Below are 22902 nucleotides of genomic sequence, written 5' to 3'. Positions count from 1 at the left end.
ATGAATAGAAGTTACTTACTAAACACTAAGTATGAAAATAAATTACAATTCTGCGAAAAACTATATACCTAGCAACGTCATCAAGAGAACACTCGATCAAAATTATAAATATTTGAGTAAAAGCTGTGTTATTTTACTGACAAAACTATCTGCAAATTAGACAGAAATGCCTGCTAAACATTAGTGCAACACTGTACTAAGTATTCGAATTCTAGAAAAAAAAGATTAGGTTTAAACAGGCAAATGATTGTTTGCTGAACTTATGAGATAATGAAAACATACAAATTTTGGTAGATTAATTGTAGTTTCAGAATTGTTAAGTCTGATTTTCATGGCTTTAGGAGAATAAATCTAGTTTCGTTTCTTTGTCAAAAAGACAACCCAATATCAAATCATCAACTATACATTAAGTGCGCACCCATGTTATTGAAGAAGACCAAAAACAAAATATAAAAGTTAGATATAACTGGATATTTTGGTCCATGAACAGTGTCAGTTTTTGCCAGTCAATAATTAAGTTTGATTCCGCTAACAAAATAGGTTAAAATTTGTTCAAGAGAGTTTTGTGAATTCTTCTAAATCGTAATTTTGGTGTCACTCGAATTAACTACAAGGAAGAATAAATATAAATGTCTGATGGTTAAAACTACGCTATACCTTGAAATTATTCGCGAAATTTATTTCTAAATTTCGACTGACGAAACGCAACATCCATTTTGGCTTATACTTTCCACAAGCTGGACACATTTTATTCAAGTTAATTTTTGCATAAATCAGTTTTCAAAATCAGTTAGGAGAATTTAATATTTCATCAAGGCAATATTGCTTAGTTAAAGATTAACTTGACACTGGCATGATCTTTGCTCGAAATTAATTTGAAAATAGGCCCTTTGCACGATCCGGTCACATGGTACGGAATTAATTATGCTGGGACGCAAGTTACACAGTGGGACTTTCAAAACAAAGGAAAGTCGGGCTGGACTGGTACACTGTGTAACTTGCGTCCCAGCGTAATTAATTCCATACCATGTGACCGGATCCTGGAAAGGGCCTATTCTCACCTAGCCCAATTTATCGTCACTCAAATCAATTCTAAACAAGATTGAGACTGTAAGAAAAACATGACGAAATAATAAAAAAAATGCCAGTTAATTGCGCCGTAATATGAAATGTTCAGGAAAATTCCTTGAAAAAAAAAAAAGTTTTGTCCCAGTTTCAACAACATGGGAGCGCGCTTATTATGTTGAAACGAATTAATTCTCATTCGTGATTTCCATATTATCTTTCAACAATGGTAATGAGAATTTGACGGTAGATCAAGACAATAATCCTTGTTGAAAATGTCTTGCTCATTTGTCTTCTTGAATACTCTGTAATGTCAAGAGTTGTGAAAAGAAAATGGATTATGATCACTCTCTGAGGTGAAAAGGCCGACATCTTATCCCTATAAATGCTTATTTACATCTAAGTTTACTATACTATGCATAAACCATACAAGCATGATCTAGAATGTTCTTCATGCCTCAATTAGCCATTTGTCTTCAACTGAAATCGTTGAAAATCCATGGGAATCCATCTGAAGAACTGAGCAAGGCAAGGAAAAACTATGAAAAAATTAAGAAAAAACATTTATGAGTAAACTACTGCTTCTCACTTGGTGAAGTTATATAGCTGAGAAATATTGCTAGGCTGTTAACAAATAAACTTGAACGGTAAGAAAGTTATTGCCAAGAAAAAGCGAAAGTGGTTTACTTATGTTGCACGTGGCAAAATAAATTCCTATTTTGTTTCTTATTAAATACAAGACATTCACGTCACGATAGCCACCGTGATTGTTTTCTGATATACTGAACAGAAACCTGGATCGCCAATAACTACACTGGAATATATTATCTGAGATTGTAATACTCTATTAAGACGCAAATGCGTTGAAGGTTATTCCGAATAATTTGAAACTGATCGAAATTCCTGAAGGCGTGCCATAGGCAAATCTTTGGTTACAGTATTTGCCTCATTAGCATAAGCGATACAGTTTCTGATGGAGCTACAAAAACATTAGTTCTGAATATTGAAAGGACAGTATGATTTCCAGTCCCAAGGAATTTGAGCCCGATGCACTGAATACCTTTTTGTGTGGTTTAAAAACTCAGAATTTTACGAAGAAGGTATGAGCTCATTAGCGCTTTTGCCACTGATATTTTGCAGTTTTTGAAAACCAATTTTTCTTCGAATATTACCCCTAAAGAGCCAGATATTTTGTCAATTACTAAGTGTGACACGCCCTTAAAATGTTTGTAATCAATTTGTGTCTTGCGTGATGCCTTGTCCGCGCAAACTCGTATGGTAATGAGAGAAATGTAAACAATGACGTCAGCAAAGATTCACCTACAAAAGAGGAATGACGCCTCTTACTTTCGACGCCTATCAATTTGCATTTTGGTTTTACACGAGGCGGCAAACTTCTTGAATGTTAGACTAATGTGGGTGAAAAGTATCTGTTTTACGTTTGATGTGGATCGAAACTTTTAGAAAGTATAATTGGTTAAACTATGTACTTCAAACATCAAGATATTTTGTCGATTCAAACTCTCAAGCTTGCTAGCGCTGCAATCCACTGTACATAGTCCCATAACATCTTTTAACTTGGATTTAAATTTTACTATTGTAAATAGCTATAGGTTTTTTTTTTGTCCCCGTATTAGTAGGGGAGTTTTTCCCCAGCTAGGTGGTTGATGACATTCTTATTTAAGTTTCTATCTATCTAACGAAATTGTAGCAGAAACTATTTTATATTGAGGAAGACTTGTTTTCAAGTTGTTTTCAAGATTTGTTTTCAAGTTGTTTACCCCTCACAGGCCACTCCACGCTGTTATTAAATTTGCTTTACAATAAGAAAAACCAAATTGCGCGGCCTATTGAAGGTTGTTCAAGGTCAGCTGGTCTGTGGAGGAGTATTCTAACCGGGTTCGCAATAAATACGCAGTAAATTAGCATGAATCGTGTTTTGTTACGGGCCTTTTGCTTATAGTAAACCACAGTGTCACCGAATGATTTCTTATGCGACCACTTGCTGACATTCAGGAAATAAAAACAAATTAAAACAATGATTCTCATTAACGATCTTTTCTGAGCTGGGTCGTTTCAGTTGTTGATTGGCAAACGAACCCTGATATTCCCTGGTGAAGGCCCTTTTAAAATGCACTTTCTCATGGCCCTCAATTTCATTACGAGATAAATTTGCAGTAACATAAAAACCAATATGGCGGCTATCATGAACACGGCGTACTGAAGGTCTTTGAAGGTCAAACACGTTTTTAACCAGTTTTTGTTCAAATTCGATCAAGATCACTCAAAATTAAAAGTAGATGAGAAAATGGAAAAGTATTTGATAATAATCAGCCTACATCTTTCAAGTTACGTTGCTGTTTTCAATTTGCCGCAATCTTCCCCAATGTTCCGCATACTTGTTCCTTTTTGGTTAAATGCTACGCCAAAGAAAATAACGCTTCGTAGCCCTGTAAATTAACCGTCGTAACGTCCGCCAATTTTTTGTAACATGAGGTTTGCCTTTGAAGCATTCGATCTTCTACTTTAGCGAAGTTGAACAGTTTAAATTGAACACTTCTGGAAGGCACTTTAAAATATCCCAATCAACACAAAAAACAAATGCTGGCAAACTTACCACTGACAAAGTAGTGTTCTCGTTGTCAAGGTAACGGAACAGTAATCACTTCACCATAAAGCTGGAAAAAATGAAAAATTTTAGAAGATAAACTCAAGAACAGTTATTTCTTATCTTTTTAACAGCTCCAGAACAGTGAATTTTGTGATATATTTGTCTTCAGAAATTTTGAAGTGTACTCGATGGAATGTACTGTACAGGAGATCGTGATATGGAAATCGAAAAAAAAAAAAAAATTGGATATCGTTGTTTCCCAGCTATCTGGAAACGTGGAATTTCACTTCCGGTTGGATCAGAAACCGCGTGGAGTTAGGATCAGGGACTAGTCAGGCTGTGACTTCAAAACAAGAACTTAGGTTTAGCTATTTTTCGAACCAAGCAAACAGATACGAAAAAAAAAAAAAAACATTAAATATGCTAGGAATTGGGCAATTAGGCGTAATTCGGGCCGATTTTGGTTCAAAATTGTCAACAATTATGAAAGATATCAAAAGCCTTACAGTGGTAGGGGTTCTTCCATATCTTGGTGGGTTTATACCCTCACATCCCGACATCTTTACCGTTACGATGATTTTTGTTATAAATTGATAGCCAGGAAGTTCTCTTCAACTTTTTAGTACATAGTTTCAAAGCTGCAAACGTAAAACGCTTTCAACACTTACCATTATCGTCCAACAACAATTGGTACTGCGTGTATCTACGCAAACCTCGCGTTTGATTCTGGGTTTACAAGCTCGTCATAAATGCAGCCGCTTGTAGACTTCGTTAGCTTTGACCGGACCTAATAAAACAAAGTACAATCAGTTATCTCACAGCAACAAATTGTGCTTTGTTTCCGTCCAAATCACATGCAAACACGTTCACAGACCAAGACTTCAAACGCAAACGAAGTGATACTCACTTTCGACATCGTCAGTACCGCCATCGTGGGAGCGCGTAACGTCATCAGTGTAATGCGATTTCTTTTATTTTGCACTGGTTAACAAGCCTGGAAAGGAGAAAAAAGTCCTGAAATTCAACCTGATAATAAGATTTTGAATCGTAAAACGTAACGAAAGTTTTAAAATTGCGAATTAGTCGTTTACCCTTGCTGAACTTCATGAATAAAATGTGGCGGACGATTCCTGTTAAAAATGTTTAGTGCGTAACTAAATAAGAATTTCTTAAAGGCAGCTCACATGTCATTTCATGAAACGAAAGAACGAATACTCTTAAAGTCCATAACGAAAAGGCAGCTTTTCTGTGAAAGAAGGGAATTTAAACGAGTCAAATGCAATTCTCCTCTAGCTGAAACGACATTACTCTAAACAAATGCAAATACATATGAGTCGGCACAAAATGTAAGGAGAACATAATGCACAAATATTTAAGCAACAATCAACATCGGTCTCTATAACTCTACCAACCTGACAAGACATTCAACGCTACAGCCATATTCAGCCAATATTCAAAAGAGAGCACGTGTACCTTGTTTGTAAGAGTTTACGTTGAGTTTATCGCTGCTGCCGATCAATTATCAACACAGGACCACGGGACGTGTCGCTTTTGATGAACTAACGTTATAGCCTTCAGTTTTGACGCTGGCCTGGTGAAACAATCGATTCTTTTTGTCTTGGCAGAGCTATAAACGGAGAAAGAACTAGCGAAGCCGATGGCAAACTGAACTTGCGATGAATAACTACCCGCGCCAGCGTGCGCGCTGTGACAATAATTTGCAATGTAAATTTATAACAGACGTTAGTTTCCCGCCAAAGACAATTATTATCATGACTATCATGATTGCTTCAGGAGTCGATAGACGTGAACTGAATATAAGAAAGTTGACTACCATATGATTATAATTAATGGATAGTTTTTGTAAATTAAGCAGATTGAAAATACTTGGCATCTGCTTTGCTAATGCCAAGGAAATGTAAAATAAAATAAAATAATTTCATGCGAAAGGAATCTGGATACTGGGCGAGTGGAGTCTGCTCGTTGCGTGGAAAGCAGGAAATCATAAACATTTTTCTTTCGATAAATGTAGAAAGCAGTTAATTTGGAGAAAAATCGGGTCTGTTGTAGCAAGGTTAACCGGCTTGTTATTCATGAAATCTCTGTTGAACGACACCACTTGAACAAAAAGGTTTAGGCGATCAATGGCAAAAACAATATCGTGTAAGAAGGCATGAAAGTGGCACAGTCAGATGCAGCTCCCCGATCGAGGATAAAAAATACAATAATATAAATTTTGCCTCCAGTAGGCAACTAGTCTGATAATTCCAACTAAGATAAGACTGATAGTGTAAATTCCCTTGAGCATTTACCCTATAATTCTTGCAAACTTTCGTCCGCCGATTATCATGCTCGGTTTACGAGTCGGTCCCGACTATAACTGTTTTTGAGTCTCCGAGAATGTGGAAAGACCTTTTTTTGTGTAATAATGATAAATTCCGCAAAAACAAAGCAGAAAAGCCTGCAGTGTAGATATGTGACAAGACTGTATGGGGAAGGCCTAGAAGGGGAGGTTTGGCGGATAGGTGTGGTTTTAATTATGGCGGTTTCTACACCCGAAGTACAAGCGGTTACGATCGTGGTTCTTCCTAAACAGCACAAAATTGGCTTGGGAACAGATATTTCAAAGAGCAGATCCCTCGGGTACCACTGAAAGCATGGCGAGAAACTGAATTACAAAAATTAAATGTTTGTCAACAGATTACAGTAGAACAAGCAACCGATTAGCAATTGCGACTGGCAGGCATTAAGTTCAATGAGCCGCATCAACTAACTCCAAGTTTTATTCTGCTAAAAGGGTCTTTAGTTAATTGTATGCAGGCAATCAAACTGTTTACATCTAGTAAAAGTTTATGTCACTGCATATATTGGATGTTGCATGATACCCTGTCACATTAAAGCATATTCCAAATTATCCTTCCCGCTAAGCCAAGCTATAAACAATACTCTGATCGAAGAACTGAAAACAATAGGTTACATAAGGTAGAACAGATGAAGAAAATATAACACAAATAGCTCATAGTTTTTTTATCGTGTAAGTATTCATATTTTGAAAAGAGTCGTTATTTCGGCGTAAATGATAAAGCCAATTAATTCCCGCGTAATGAATACAAATTAACGTTCTAATGTTTTAAACTTAACATTGTGACAGTTCAAAGTCGTACCGGCACAAACGAATTTTACATTTTTTCTTTTAAACAGCGCAAATGATATGTATTTTGTTGTTGTTGTATTTGATGCCTAGCATCATGTTCATTTCTTATTTAAACATTTATTTTTGCACAGACAATTAGTTGTACTTTGAAACGCAAGAACTGTAAAAACAGTTCATACCCGTTGGTTAAATAAGGTTTTATGTTACTTGTTACATGTAACAGGTAAAGGTGAGTTAAAACGCCGTTTAAGAATGTTTATAATTTATACGTTAAATATCCCGCAACGAATAAAAATCTCTAAGACAGTATTATTATTCCATCCTTTATAAGGCTTAGTTTTTCTTCGTCGTTTTATTTTTTTTCTGATGTAATAGAGTAATTGTAATTCTTAGGCCTCGTCCACACTACTTTGGAGAAATTTGAAAACGGAGGTTTCACTCCGAAAACGCATCAAATATTTTCCGTCCACTCTACGCAACAATCACCGGTCATTTTGGATTTGTGCGTGAGGAAATAGCATTATTATTGTGACTTCGTCATTTTCGAAAATTTTCGTTTTCAAAATATTCTCCCTCCACATGAAAACGAAAAGCCGGGGTTTTCAAATTCCTCCGGTTTTAAGAGCGTTGTTGAAAAGCTTCGTGTGGACGGTATGCCTAACGGTAGAAATAAAGCTGCGTTTTCAAATTTCTCCGACGCAGTGTGGACGCTGCCTATGTTAGAATCGTTAACCATGAACAATCGATCGGTAAAATTTAAATTGAAGCGCACTTATATTATCAATAACTTCACCGGTGCATATTCAGGAAAGAATATATGTAGTGGTTTTGTGAAATAATCATGCTAAAATTCTGGACTCCAATAAGATTTGTGCTCTAGAGTGTTGTCAATGAAACACTTATTGACTATGATTCTAGAAAAGACTTGCATAACATCTGAGACTTCGAAAACCTCCAGGCAGATATCAAAAACGGAAAAATACGACCACGTTTAGTCCTCGAGGAATGATCAATCATGTATTAATTTTGTTGAACTCACGCTTTGATGTAGGAACATTTAATTTTTCGTGTTACCGGTTTGACAGTTTTCGCTGCAGTATTTTACAAAAGGGAACTAAAAGTGATAAAACCGCCCTCTTTCTCGTTATTAAAAAAAGACCAAACGTTTTTAAACCTTAATGCGAGTTTATCTTGAAATATCCAAGAAAATAATAGAGTACCACCATCTTGGGCCTCAAATAATGATTAGGTCGTTAATTTTCTTGCCTCGGGGCTGCTAAATAAACCATTTTTTTTTTAAATATGCGTTTATTAGCGTTAGCCTGTCGCTTATCTCTCTTTATTATGGACCGAAATTAGTTTTCAAATATTACACATAACGCAGCGAATTAAAATGGCTTATATACCAGCTGACTGCCTCAGTGACATACCAATTTTGTTTTAATATGTTGTGTTTTGAATGCATATAATAGAGACATGCTATTTTTCCTCGGCAGTTAGACAATATTGCTTTATCTGCACCGCTAATTTAAAGGGAAAACCGTCATATTTCAAAAAACTGCAAGTTTTCACCTGTGTTTGGACTAAAACGTGACAACAAACCACATATTAATGTCAGCAAAAGGATCAAAAGGAGATTTTCCGATCTTTAGTCTAAACATGTTACATCTCTACCGATCTTAATTCCCGTTCATTTGAATATCGCGTGATTATTCGCTTCACTATTAGTGGTAACGACTTTAATTGAACATCTGTTGATAACATGCTTATTTTTGATTGGTTAGCGCGATAATTGACGAAACAGTATGCCAAATAAAGCGTTGTCGTGTTCAATAGAACATTCGATCATACTGTACCTTGCGATCAATCAAACCAGCCAAGCTGCTCTGGAAACTCCCCGAAGGTGAGTTGGACTTTTGCTATATATTCTCAATCCTATTTCTCATAGTGGTAATTCATGACAGTTTCGTCTCTTAACGTTTGTTTGCCCAATATTGCTTTCGTTGCTTTTGTATTCTAAACTTTAAACAAACTTTCAATTATCTACTCGGCACGTTAATACAAAGAAAACATATTTTGTGGTTGTTTATTGAGCCATATCTTGCAGAAAACACAGCGATTTCTGGTAAAAATGACTCTAAGATCTTTACCAAGTGTTCAAATATCCATCAAGATCTATCAAGTCAGCCTATTGGAAGCCGTTTTGAACCAAACTATCGCTGAACCCTTAAGAACGCGAAAATACTTCAATTTTTATCTGTATTTAATATTTCATCTCTTTCTTTGTAAAACCAAAAGCAGTAATTTTTTGGTCTTCTCCGTTATGGTTCGTTCTGATAATATCGCCATAGAACTCATAAAACAAAGGAAAAAGAATCGTATCAACATTTTTTTTTTTCAAGTGACGGATCAAGATTATCTTTCTCATTAAAATATACAGAGACTCAAAGAGAATCAAGAATCTCGTCAACTTCTGTTTTGTATGCTGTTTTGTAAAGGCCGCCTTAAACGTTAACCGATAATTCATCGTCTCTTTAGCAGCACATGTTCGCTTCAAAAACTTTTATCATTGAAGCTCGTCCGAAGCTACAATCTTCGAACGATTTTTAAAATGTTACAAATCTTAGGCCATTTTCCTTTGGTATCTTGCATGATGTTTCTTAGCTTGCGTGCAAGCTTCTAATAATTCTTTTGTTTTGTTTGGAAACAGTTACAAGCAGGTTGTAGCCCCACAAGTTTGCAGCTTTAATCCTCAACGTGTTTAAATAACGTTTATTGTATTGTTGTGCGTGTAGGTTTGAATTACAAGAAACACTATTTGTTGTAAACGTTTTTTCGCAAACTTTTTGTTCTCATTTGGCAAAGTTTTACTGTCTAAATCGCGGACTTAAATGAACTTGAAAATTAGTTCTATATCAAAGAAAAAAAAACCCTTTTTGAAAGGAAAAGCCCCAAAATTCATGACAGAAACATGCCTAAAGAGCACTCTTTATTTAACACTAGGTATTGATATCGCTTAAAGTGATTTTGGTTTGCATTACAAATCGTCAGTTTAAATGTCTACAATCAGTTTACCACTTGTGAGTGAATTTAAGACAATTAGTTCTAAATGATTACTCCAACCATGCTCACCTACAAAGCCACCACAACACGTGGAAAATTATTCTGTCGGAGAAAGCAGTAGCTAAGGGAGGCGAATGGCTCTTAGAAAATCGTAGGGCTCGGAAAGTTTTGATGTGATCTCGAAATCTCAAAATCCTTTGTGGCGAGTCCCCAAGTCAATACCAAGTTTAATTTCTTAACCGCTACCTTCAATCTAACTGATGGGAATACGAAATCTCCGCATTGATTATAGGTTTACAGCTAGGTTTTGAGAATTTGAAACCTTTCATATGAAAATGAGTTTTATTTGTATGAAAATGCGCCTGTTGGTCAGCGGAACACGTTTTCACACGTATGGTTTCCACGACTACTCGTTTTGACAGGTGGCCTATCTCCTGCGCCTTTTGCCAGTGGGCATAGTAATGTTATGAGAAATTGCTGAGATATGCACATTAGAAATGAGTAGGAAGGAGCGCAAACAAAAAAAAATATTCACATATTAATAAAGCTTCGCAAATGAACGAGATTAAAAAAAAAAATGATCCGAAGTAAGTCATTCATAAACGGTGATCATAGCACATCTCATCTACTAGAGAAAATGAACGAGGTACTTTATTTATAGAGCGTTTTTACTCACGTGGCCAGAAGCCATGCAAATTTATTGGAGCAATAGAAAGTGTTTGCATAAGAAAAGAGTTGAACTCCCACAGGATTGGTTTGGTACACCAACATGGCCGCCGTTTTGTTGTTTTGGAACACCAATATGGCTGCCGTGACGTCAGGTGAAAACGCTCAAAAGGCGAAATTAAAAGGCCCAGCTGCCGGGCTTTCAGCGAACTTGATCCACCCGATTATATTGAATGAGTCGTGGTTCAAGAAGTTCTCCATTTTCTTCTCCAGATTTCACAAATCCAAATGCCTATAATAGTAATCATTTAATGTAAATACATACCCAGATAAGTGTCCACTTTCACTTCCTTCAATTTTCTCTTCACAACGACAATGCAGATTTTAAATCAAAGTGGCCCTCTCATCTAAAGGTTCACACAATGGCTTTCCTCGGGGAGGAAGTGGGGGAAGAAAGGGGAGGGGGGTGGAGTGCGAGGAGTGTTCTGATCCCCAAGCAAGTGCTGGGGTCACGCGAAACGTGTCACGCAGGTTATCTGTCTGGAAACGCCTCGAATTTGCACAACCCTTTACGTGCTTCTTTTTAATGCGCAAATGTTTTGAGGTGTGTAACATATTGAAGTTCTTCGCCAAAGACTTTCGAGGTGCTGGCTTCTTTTTTACAGATAAAACAGATTCGTCGTGCAACGGTATTTATAATTTCCAGTAAAAATGGCTTTCTAAAGTTATTTTTATTTTTATTCTTCAAGTTAAAAATTATGTCATACGTGACGCAATTTAAAGGTCAAGCGTAACAAACATGTAAGTGTATGCTCCTATCTCGGAAAGAGGCCGGATTTAGCGATATCCGCGCTAAATTACGTGAATTCATCCGACAACGAGAACCAACGAGAAGACAGCTGTGATTATTTTAAACCTAGCACGATAACGACTGATTTCAAATGACACGATTCTTGCAAACAAGCTGACGTACCCTATACACTGTCCTTTTTACGGAGAAATTAACTGATTGTGAAAGTGGGTTCTTTTCGGTATGTATTCATGATGTATTCTATACGTTTTGACTTGAGAAATGTGTGGCCAACACTGAAACATTTTGAAGAATTGCTGTTCATTCACTAAAAGACTGTTTGGGCTTCGGCCAAAGCTGTTCACCTGTACAGTTAACCTTTTTGTAGCTCAAGTTTACTATTCTTAGCCATGTACTGTTTTGCTCGCTAAATAATATCAGCAGAGGTCAAGGACATCATAAGAAATCATAAAATTACTGACCCAAATTTAATGGCTAAATCTTCAGTATTGAAGGTCTCAAATTTGTTAAAAAGGCACTTGTGAAGAAGACCGGAAATTTCGTTAATTGTAAATAAAATCTTACATTCTTCAATTAATTGATACCTAGACTTTATTTGACCGCTGGATTTGGTGAACATAAGTTATCGGTTGAAAAAATAGCAATAAAAATAGGTAAAACAAAACCAAATTAAAAAACAACAACAAAACTTTGGAAAATATCTGTAGAACTGAGTGGGTAATATTTCGAGACAGATAAATCACAGAGAAGATTAGTTTGTTATTTATATATCAAATTGCGTACTTTTCAAGCTATCAGTTGTCCTTACATTGTAAACTTGTTAAACCAATTTCCTCCGGAGTTGTTCTTGTTTACACAAGTTTAAATTTCCGCTCGAAATTGAGCGTCATGCCGTCAGAAAATTTTGTTTTTTCCAAACAAATAAAATTGTGTGTAAACAGACACTTAAGTGAATAATCCTATTTAACCCTTAATAGTCCGAAACCCTTAGTGTAAGCTTAGTTTGAAGAGATTTGTTCTTCAAAATATTAATTAAACTAATCTTCGGTTAAAATATCTTGTCGGTATTTTTTCTTTAATCTAGTACTTTTAATATTTTCCCGCATGCAGAATTCTCCGTAATTACTTACTGTTTCCGACAGCAGGAACATGGAATATTACTCCAGAGTTTCCTTTCTTTTTTCTCCTTGTAGGAACACCTTACATTGACTGATTTAGAGGAAGCTCTTCAAAGAAGCAATCTGAGCGCTTTAAGGCTGATTTTATACAGGTCGTTCTTTTAAAAGACAGAAGTAATCATCAGACAATATGAAGTCGTCCACAGTATTGTGTTTGGTACTTTTGACTATAATTTTCGCATCTAGCGTGAAATTTTCCGCAGGATTTCCGTCAGCGGCACCAGAGAAAATAAGGGATGATTTGAAAACATTCGAAGGTAGGAGTTCGTGGATCGCGCCCCAATCTTCTATAGTCTGTCTCAGCCGTTTGTTTCTTCAGTATTTTATAACCAATTTTCCTTAGTAAATTATGTTGAGGTTTCGATCTCGATTTGAAGGCAGTTTAATTCAGTGTACATCTTAAGTTAGAAAATATATCATGCTAAATGAAACTCTGTCATTTCCGTTGTTTTTCACCTGTGTAAAGACGCTATTTTCTGAAAAAAGATATACTGTAATATCTAAGTTTGGATTTCAAAACCTTGGGTAGAAATGAAACGAACCTTTTTATTTACAGTGTATGACTTAACTACCAGATGATAATCTTTATATTTTAGAGATTCGAATAAGTTGATTCTTTTCTTTTGTTGTTTGTGAAGGTCTCTCGCAGTAACATCCTTTATGGTGACTTAACACGTCAGACTGTACAACGATTTCATTATATCACGTTGTAGTCAACCTTTCCATATTCTCCTCCCTGTCTTTTTGTTGTGTTCTTCAGTATTTCTTAGCCGGTGTCATGTTAACATATCATGCTCCTTCTACAGATATGAGGTCGCTCCCTTGTGAAGACGAGAAGGACCAGTATTACTGCATGTATGAGATCGCAATGGAAGAGTCGTGCGACTTCAAACCATTTGTCATGATGAAAGAATGCAGATATTCATGCAGCTTTTGCAGTAAGTGAAAAACACACAAAATATTTACCCACTTGTAACATTTGTTCGCAAAGGACTTTGCTTCAAAATTTGAACTTTTCATCCCTTTTTGTCGTATATTAGAATACTAGTCATTATATTTCTGTGGAAATTGACCTGACACATGAATTTTTTTTTTGCCAACGAAACGATGATGTCCCACGAAGATAATCCACCGAAAGATGCGGAGCCCCACAGGAATTGTTAAGGCCGAGACACACTGTGCGACAAATCGCTGCGGCACATCGCGGCGACAAGTCGCCTCGTCTGCACCGCTGCTGCGACAAGTCGCTGCGACAAGACACTTGTTCGGTGCCCGCAAGCGATTTGGAAGAGGGGAAATATGAACTAGTTTTCCAAAGTTAAATAATTGACGCTCCCTCATTAGTTGATTTAAATTTGTCGCAGCGACTTGTCGCAGAAGCGTACACACGCTGCGCCAAGGCCGCTTGCGCTTATTGTGTCGCTGCGATATGTCGCACGAATTCAAACCAGTTTGAATTCGTGCGACAGATCGCAGCGACAAAATTCTGTCGCAGCAACAATGATTTTCGCATGTCACATGAGGCGATTTGTTACAGCAACCTGTCGCGGCGACGTGTCGCAGCGCCAGATTTGTCGCATAGTGTGTCTCGGCCTTTAGACGTGTGTATGAGCGTGTTAGCACAATCTGGTTCCCAGACGTTTTTCCCTTGAAGTTTGGAGGGGTCTGGAAACAGTCGTTCCAAATTTTAAGGTAAAATCACTGGGAACAATATTACGTGTTTGGGCTTACGAAACAATCTCTTTAATCCTGCTAGGACTGTGAGTGGGAGGTGCCCGAGACGATCACGTGATCTCAAAGGTAACCGGTTGTTTCGCCCGCAGTTTGCCTGGACTAAAAGTCTCTTCGCTCGGACTGAAATTTCAAAGGATGTGTTAACTTTTCTTTCTGTACATGTAAACTAAACGGGTGAAATAGAGAACATCGCGGGTATAATGAAACAAAATTGCGCAAAACATGATTATTTCTCGTTATTTAATCCACTATTAGTCCGGGCGAACTGGGTTCGGGTAAACTGACTTTCGGGCGAAGCGACCTCGATTCCTCTCAAAACCGTTTAAGTAATGTGACCAGACTTTGCCACTTTGCATTTTGCAAGCGTTTTTTTTTTTTTTATCGTGTATGATAGAAATATGCATATGTATTGATGATGATGATGACTTTGATGACATTTTTCTCTGTATCTTTTTTTTTTTTTTTATTTCAGGCAAGTAAACTTATGTTTGAGACAAGTCACGGAAATTACTTTCACAACTGCTTTGTAAATGCTGAAAGTTCACGGAAATCATTTCTATACAAATTAACTAACCTTAAATTACTTAGTTCAATTTATTGAATTTGCAGAGAAAGGTCTATAAGCTGAAGATAATAGTAACTAAAAATATAGATATTTTTAATCATAGCTTTAAATAACTCTCGGGCGCACAAACAAAATCCCCAACCTCTGATGGTGAGCGTAGAGGGGGAGGAGTGAGTGGACCCTGACCATGGCTTTCTGTTTTTATAAAACATCTTAAAAGCAGTTTGTGTTTAGTTGATAGCATCAGCTTTCACATAGCGTCATATCATCAGCCATTTTTGGATCCACCATCTTAGATTTCTCTTATTTCTCAGGAACACACACGCAAAAAGTAACGTAAACTTATGGTAAGTAAATCCAAAATTCTTAATTAATGCTGTCAAATAGGAATTTTGTCCAAAAAGAGACGGAATTTAGCTAAACTGGGATTCAAAAATGAGGTTGCTATGAATGCCCAAAAATGTACTTATACCTGTAATGGCAAAACAAAATCCCTCCGAGTGAACATTCAATTGAAAATTTACTGGAAGTTTCATAATGTTAAACCTCCTTTTCAACTTGCGGAAAAAGAAAAAAAGCAAAACGAAAAAGCAAAACCCAACGGTATCGTATCCACACTAGCATTTGAATTGTCTCGCAATCTTTGATCCCGTGACCAGCCATAAAATCGTCAGTCTACCCATTCGCCCTTTGTTGTACGCCCGAGGTTTAAAGCACCCTAATGCTTCGATCGGTGCTTTTTTAAAAGTGCTTTCCAGTATTGGAATTGAGAAGTGCTAAAAAAAAAAAAAAAAAAAAAAAAAAAAACCTAATTAGTCATAGATATTTTACGAAATACTCCAGTAACATTTAAGAATGGCTTAATAAAGATATCATAATATCCATTCTTTGCTGGGTTTTTGTCAGATCTCTCGCATAAAAAAGATAAATAAAATTTCTACATCGAGTGTCTAGGGGCTACAACTTCTACATCGAGAGACTAGGAGTATTTGTTGCAGCTCCATCACAGGGTTACCCCCTCTAGAATTAAATTCAGCGGCACCCAACTATACCCCTAGAGGATTAATCAGGTACAGGAAATATTAAACAAATATTATTGCAAAATATTATTGCCTAATTACTATAATTAATAGTATGAATGCGAGTGCAATTAAGGATTTATACTACAATTGATATTTGAAAATTTTCTCAAAATTGCACGACCCTTTAGGCGAGTGCAATTTGAAAGATCTTTACAGTTGTGTGCTTAGTTACCTGGCCTAAGAATGCAAGCAAGGCTGGAGGTGACCTTGCTTTGATACAGACCTCTTTGCCTTTCTCAATTAAATACCAACTAGTTAGCATCAGGACAACTTGCTTTACACAACAAAAGCAGTGAGACCTTTATCAAAACAAGGTCACCTGCGGCCTCACTGCCATTCTATTGCTCGACCTTTCATACGATTACCGGGGAAATTACGAGGCGCGTGTGTTAATTTGAACTTCAGTGCAAATTAAAAACTAACGATAAATTGGCCTGCTCTCGGCCAATCATAATGAAGTAGTTTTTTTATTTATTTTTCTAATTTTCTTTTCTTTTTTTTTTTTTTTTGGAGGTGTTCTCCATAAAATAATTAACACATATGCCGTTTGGTTGTTCGATTCGTCATACAGTCAATCAAAAAAAAAAGATGAGCTGTAAAGATATCGTTTGCTAGCAAACACCATTAAAATTCAGTACGCATTATTGTGTTCCCCTTCGAAATAAATGATTTTGTTTTAATCCATTGCGCTTCTCTATGTTAAAAAAATAAATAAATAAATAAATATTTTTTCTAAAAAAAAACTCGTATTCTAGGGCTGTCGAGTTGTACCAAATCGCCTGCGATCAGCCTAACACATACTATGTGTCAGTATACATGTATGGGACAAAAAAAAATAATACATACTGAAATAAGTAAAACGTTCTTAATATGCGTTACTTTCCTTTACTACCTTATACAGAACCAAGATAGATTTCGCCTACGAAAAAATATGAACATCAGGGAGGTGTTTCTACCTGCATAAAAGCAAACCAAATCTCGCCGAAAAAAATAGATACTTCGCCGGCGAATTGGCCAGTCTTCGAGCGCTTCATCTAGACAGAGGTTTTTCGTACAATAATCTTCAGTGATATCTAGAGTCGTTTTTTTTTACAGACTGAATTACCTCGCCGAAGATTATCGGCGAGACCTCGGAGCTTTTCTCTAAAGGACGGAATTACGTCGATATCTGGGTTCCTGACTCACACTGACTTGAAAAACCCCGGCGAAATTTGATACTGCTAAAATTATATTATTTAAACATTAAGGTGAATGTATCTTTCACCTATTACTATGTATATTTCTAAGTTTTAAATACGAGTCTGTCCACTAGGTCTATTTTACCAAAACATGCATTTAGTCCTTGAAAATATTCTTTGTTACAATCGAGGACAAAAATATTGTCTCATGGCGGTCCGAATCTCACGAACTCGCCAGTAATACAATAGCGGATTCAGAGAGGAATTGAGTAAAACTATTGTAGTTGTTACGTGACGAACTACTAGTGAAATGTTTATTCTTGTAAAGAAGATTTCAAGGACAAGCGAATACGGCAGGTAACAACAGAGCATTAAAATATAAACGAGAAAAGTGTTTAAAGCGGATCTCTTAAATCTTTGAACGCTGAAATTGCTGTCGTTATGGGCCGGGCCTTCTCGATGAATAATCTGTTTCAAATGTCGACGAACGATGAGATACACTTTCAAATAAACAGCAGAGTTTCCTACAAGCAGAGTGAAAACTATAGGAGATAACGCATTGTAAGTTAGATCTGAATACAGCCGAACGCTTGACAAAACCCCGGACACCACCCAGACAAGGAAAATTATCCACACAACGCGAAACGGAGTCACTATCGCGTCATATCTCAAATGAAGCTGAAGCGCAAGTAAGCGGTCGACTCCAATTGCTGTTATGGTGAAAAACGATACACCACATAAGAATGAAATCACAGTGTTGAAAATTGCCCAAAGTAGTAAAGACACTGCATTAAGCGGGTGATATAATCGCACCAGCAGGGCTGTTACAAACAAAGGGTGACCAACCAAGCCAACTGCAAGGTCCGACACTGCAAGGTTTACCAACAAGAAATTCGCTGCAGTGTGCAGAGACGATGCCTTCCAGATTGTTGTTAAGATTAAAACGTTTCCGATCAGAGCCGTGCAACTGAGGAAAAGATTTAATGCGGAGAGTAAAATTGTTTCCAAGAGTACTTCTTCTGGCCATATACCGATATCTTTTGCAGAATTGTTCTGGCCAATCGATTGGTGCATAGATATATTGACTTCCATCATTGATTACGCTGTTCTTCAATTCACAGTACGTCAAAATGTATTTGACTCTCTTGCTGGAAGTACTGGTTCAAAATACTGTCATTCTAATAGCGGTAAACCCAGTTCAGTAAAATAAAGACTTTGAATCAGGTCGCGATCTTTATGATTTGTTATGAGTTGCCAAGGCAGAGCAAGCTGTTTAAATATTTACGGCCAGTCTGTTTTTGCATTTTGCGAGAACGGTTCACAGATGTATTAGGAATGAATGAACGAATAAAAAAATACGATACTGCTCAAAAATACGATAAACGATAAAACCATGTGATTTATTTGCAACTGGCCACTCACAGAAAAACGCTTAATTACTGTTAAGAAAGGCAATTACATGTAAGTGACACCAAAACAAGCAGCGTATACACAGCAGTGTATACACAGCTGTCTTGGTTATGCTAAACACTTTCAATACGAATGCTATTGGTCGAGTTTGTCATTATCGGGGTATTAAAATACTGGTAAAGTTATTATTAGTAGTATTATTAGTATTACTATTATTATCATTATCATTATCGTTATCGTTATCGTTATCGTTATCATTATTATTATTACTATTTCTTTTTTTTTTATTATTGTTTTTTTTTTATCGTTTGCATAAAATTGCAAAAAAAGAACGAGAGCAATAATCCTCAATACGGACCGAACAAGCTAGTTCAATAAAGTATTTATTATAGTATATGGATCGTTTAAGCCTGGTTTTCACTACGACAAAAAGCACAAGCATATAAGCATTACGGTATAATGAGGATGGCCGCAGGGCGAGCATAAGCACAGGCACATGGTAATGAGGACTCCCTCAACACAAGCATAAACACAAGCAGAAGAAAAGTTTTCTTCCGGTGGTTTTGCTTAAGCTTATGCCAAGTGACAACGCGCTGCTCTAAGCATAAGCACAAGGATAAACGGAAGTTTAGCTTTAAAATTCTGCTAATAAAAACTCTTTTTAAGTAGTATGCATGTCAAGCATGGAGTAAATTTTTTTCCGTTATTTTGTGTCAAAGTTTTAGAATTTCTTGCCTGACGCATACAAAATGGTTATGTCATTTAACGTGTTAGAAATTTAAGGGGTAAGTTAAATATTTACAATATCTTTTAAATAAAACTTGTTATCTCTCTGTTATGCAAATTCAGAGCCGTATTGGTACCGTTCAATTGAGCCATGACTGTGTACAAAGAAACGGATCGTTATTTCTATTATTTAGTCGGGGTAGATTAAATTTGCCACCTTTCATGGGCGTGTATATACTCTCAATCAAGTAGGTTTTGGATTCTATTGAAGGATACCTTTCCTTCAGTTGGCTCCATCTACGTTCCACCTATTTAGTTAAGCGGAATTTTCAACCCGTTGGTAATAATTGAGGGTTGATCTTAAAACAGTAGCTCCGAGCAACATGTCAAGGGAAACTGCTTGGCTTCGTTGCCGTAGCAAAGTCGGTTTATTTATTTATACTTGATTGCAATATTACAAAAGAAAAACCTTTAAGTCAGGTTTTGGCGTTAACAAGCCTTGAGTTGAGGATGGATTATCTATACTGTTTGTGCATTGGTAGCTAAAGTCATACTATGCAAGAGCAAATTCAGTGTTATATTTCCATGATCTTCCCTTGTAAACTATGGAGAGAAGTCTGCTTTAATTGTAAAGACACTCAAATTTGTACCCTTAAATTTCTTTGCTAAGTTGTTTTTTTCGCCTGATTACGGTTCAGGGTTTCATAAGAAACATTGTAAAGATCGAAAACGTTTTCGTGAAACTGAAGTTAAAGTGAAGTTAATTGGATATCTTTTTACGTTGTTAAACGGCTAAGGGTGAATAGCTTATCAGTAAATGTCAGTTTGAAAAAAGCTTACGTATGACCTATAACTGACAGAATTCAGTGAACGCTAACATCAGCTAACATCAAGAATGTAGATCATGTACTGAAGGACTGCCTTGCCGGCAGTCCAACGATTTGAAAATTTAAAAGAAACTAGAAAAAAAAAAAAAAGAAAGACGGCGAATTTCATCCATTCGCTATAACGAGCAGTTATGGGACTTTTTGCTATAAACGTTTGGAAACAAAAGAACCAGTAATTTGAAACAGCCCACTGATCTCGTACAATGATATAACTGTTTGTATAGACGTTCTGCAGCTGCTCTTTGACGAACTCCTTTGAATACAACGTAGGCTCTAGAATGAACGGTTAACGAAGTACTCTCTGAACCGTTGTTCGCTTAATTCACTTAGTTGATTGATCACCACTCGCCTGAGACAAATTTACTTTGGCAACGGCTTTAAGAGTGAATCCACGGTAGGACCAGGCAGGGCCGGCACAAGCTATCTCACCAATTCCGATGAAACTTGGCCAGTTTGAAGGGGTTCATCCAAGACTACTTCAGTGTAAGTTTAAGAAAATTTGGTCAAAACCGGGGGAGGGTTGACCACCCCCTTGTTTTTTCAACAAAAATGGCCAAAAATAACCCCAAGATTGGTAAAAAGTATAAAGCTCTACTGCTTTAAGAATTCAACCAAATCTTTTCAAATTTTCAATGAATGTTTTCCTACCCAAAGATAATCTACTATCTACGTTTCATTCTTCTACGACTAGTTCCTATTACACAAGTCGTCTCAGACAAGACCCCCCCCCCTCTCACCCAATAGTGAAAATTGTTAAAATACCCAAAGTTTAGGCCAAAATATCTCCAATGGCGGAGCATGCTTCAAAAAACGGAGCATACTGTCTAAAAGGTGGGACTTCATACTAACATTATGTGCAAAAAAATCTTTGGGCACTCACTGAATTATTCCACAATAGGGCCGCAAACACTTCGTCCACCACAGGGTACCGGCGCCAATTTTTTTCATTATAACGCGCAAATTCGGTAATTATGACACAGCAACAGACAGAAAATGCCACAAAATGGTTACACACCATACACTTTAATGAAATAGAACCATTTCTATCTAATCACTTAAAAAATTCGCCCACCACAGGGTACCCACGTCAATTTTTTTTTCAGTATAACGCGCTAATTCGGTAATAATGACATAGCAACAGACAAAAAATGCCGCAAAATGGTTACACACCATAAACTTTAATGAAATAGAACCATTTTGAAGGCTTTTGTTTGTCCTAAGCCATGAAAATAACAATTGGCGGCTTAATGATGGCCTCTATTATTGTATAAGCACTCGCATTACTTACTCTTTGCTAAGTCAAACACGCGAGTCACAGAATATTATCAAAATGCTTACATTGTCTATATTTGAACGTTAGAATGATTGTATAATGAAATGCGGCTATATATTTTTTGGGTTCGTCCTGTATTTAAGCCGACATCCAGCTCTGTTGTGAATTTCCTTCAAACTTTGTGACTGTATAACAGAATATATTTATATTAGTTTAATCATTTTTTTTCGACGATTTTTGGTAATATTTTAGAACGAGAAATGTTTAATTAAAAATTTATAAATATTTTGAACTTCATTTGCTATTGACATTTTAAGGTTAGTATTATTTCTTGTGTTTACTGTAGATATTACATTTGTATTTGTTTGCTTATGATAATAGCGATCGCTAATAGCCATGAAATACTGAATCTTTGTTGATGGTTTGAAAAGCCAGGAACATTCCATGTATATGAAATAAAATTTCGTAAATGTAGACTTCCTCGCTACAAAACTGCAATCTTCAACACTAAATCTTCAAATGACAGCGTCTTCGCTGCTTATCAAAGTCCTCTTTCCTTATTTCGATATTATATTATTAAATGCTCCCAAACAGTGTACAAATAAATTTGAAAAAGTGGTGCTAAAGAGCATAGGAGGACATATATTTTGAGAACGAAGTGTAGATTAAGAAAATAAAATGGAGATTTTAATTTTTTTTTTAGTTATCTTTTTCTTTTAGTTGATGTTTTCATGCTTAAACCACTTTTGCTGTGGTTTCAAGATATTAATAAAGCAAGTTTACAACAAGCTTCCAGCCAAATTCTTATTAGTATGGGTAATAAAATGGTGACAAGTGAAATATTAAACTTTTGACAAAATGCAAGTGAAAGTACTTCTTAATTTCACGAGTATGCCGTGTGATTACATTTTAATATCATACATTTATTGTATGGAGACATTTTGCACCAAACATTGCCATGGCAATTTGATAATTTCACAGGTGAAATTATAAATTAACGCTGAAATTTCGCTCCAAAATTAAAGAGTAATTTGTCACCCATGATATTATATATTATAAACACGATATATCATGGACCAATCGACAGTTTGTGCATTACAAGCCCTATATTGACAAAAGAAGAAACAAAAAAAGGCCTCTGCTTTATCTATACTAATTAATTTACTAAACTACAATGCAGGTAACTGTGAATTCGTTTTTCTCAAAACCAGTGCCTTCATTTCAATAATTTTGAACGGAAGGTTAAATTAAACTTTTGCACATGACATTTTACCGCCATAAGCGAAAACTTGCGCCAAATAGTATTAACCCATTTTAATGCGGCATCATTCTAACAAATATTTATCAAAGTAATCGCTGAAAACTGACATGAAAGATAACATTTCCATCTTTGAGAGCCAACCGCAAACTGACTAACGTCGGAGCGTTATTTAGGCTAACCTGAGTGAGATTCAGGCACCGGGGCGGACTCCCATATAAAGAGACCCAAACCCTGTCTC

The 22902-nt window shown here is 36.4% G+C and overlaps 1 protein-coding gene and 2 long non-coding RNA genes across 5 annotated transcripts; 1 reads left to right on the top strand and 2 right to left on the bottom strand.

The window, feature by feature from the left end:
• Nucleotides 1–3: 3 nt before the first annotated feature.
• On the bottom strand, nucleotides 4–5425 carry LOC149114296 (uncharacterized). The gene is made up of 5 exons (XR_016206438.1): nucleotides 5150–5425; nucleotides 4584–4670; nucleotides 4345–4463; nucleotides 3683–3743; nucleotides 4–1604 (listed from the first exon to the last, which is right to left on the bottom strand). It is a non-coding gene; the product is annotated as an uncharacterized LOC149114296 (long non-coding RNA).
• A 3219-nt stretch (nucleotides 5426–8644) lies between these two features.
• Nucleotides 8645–15731, top strand: LOC110057341 (uncharacterized). Of its 3 annotated transcripts, XR_002297539.2 has the most exons (5): nucleotides 11500–11590; nucleotides 12564–12805; nucleotides 13355–13486; nucleotides 14305–14348; nucleotides 14755–15731. It is a non-coding gene; the product is annotated as an uncharacterized LOC110057341 (long non-coding RNA). The 3 variants fall into 3 exon arrangements; XR_016206436.1 differs by lacking the exons at nucleotides 11500–11590; nucleotides 14305–14348 and adding an exon at nucleotides 8645–8733; XR_002297538.2 differs by lacking the exon at nucleotides 14305–14348.
• A 681-nt stretch (nucleotides 15732–16412) lies between these two features.
• LOC149114295 (adenosine receptor A2a-like) lies at nucleotides 16413–18640 on the bottom strand. The gene has a single exon (XM_089286771.1). It carries the CDS (start codon nucleotides 18200–18202, stop codon nucleotides 17288–17290), a length of 915 nt encoding a protein of 304 aa, XP_089142897.1. The 5' UTR covers nucleotides 18203–18640; the 3' UTR covers nucleotides 16413–17287.
• Between the last annotated feature and the right edge of the window lie 4262 nt (nucleotides 18641–22902).

The sequence above is a fragment of the Orbicella faveolata genome, unplaced genomic scaffold, assembly GCF_042242905.1.
Source record: "Orbicella faveolata isolate gen_17 unplaced genomic scaffold, um_ofav_v1 contig_14, whole genome shotgun sequence".
Lineage (NCBI taxonomy): Eukaryota > Metazoa > Cnidaria > Anthozoa > Scleractinia > Merulinidae > Orbicella > Orbicella faveolata.
Note: the sequence above shows the minus strand (reverse complement) of the source record. Positions and strands in the feature narration are given on the sequence as shown.

Bases quoted from the DNA above. Each gene is read 5' to 3' on its own strand.
- LOC149114295 (XM_089286771.1), bottom strand. From the start codon at position 18,202: ATGATGGAAGTCAATATATCTATGCACCAATCGATTGGCCAGAACAAT.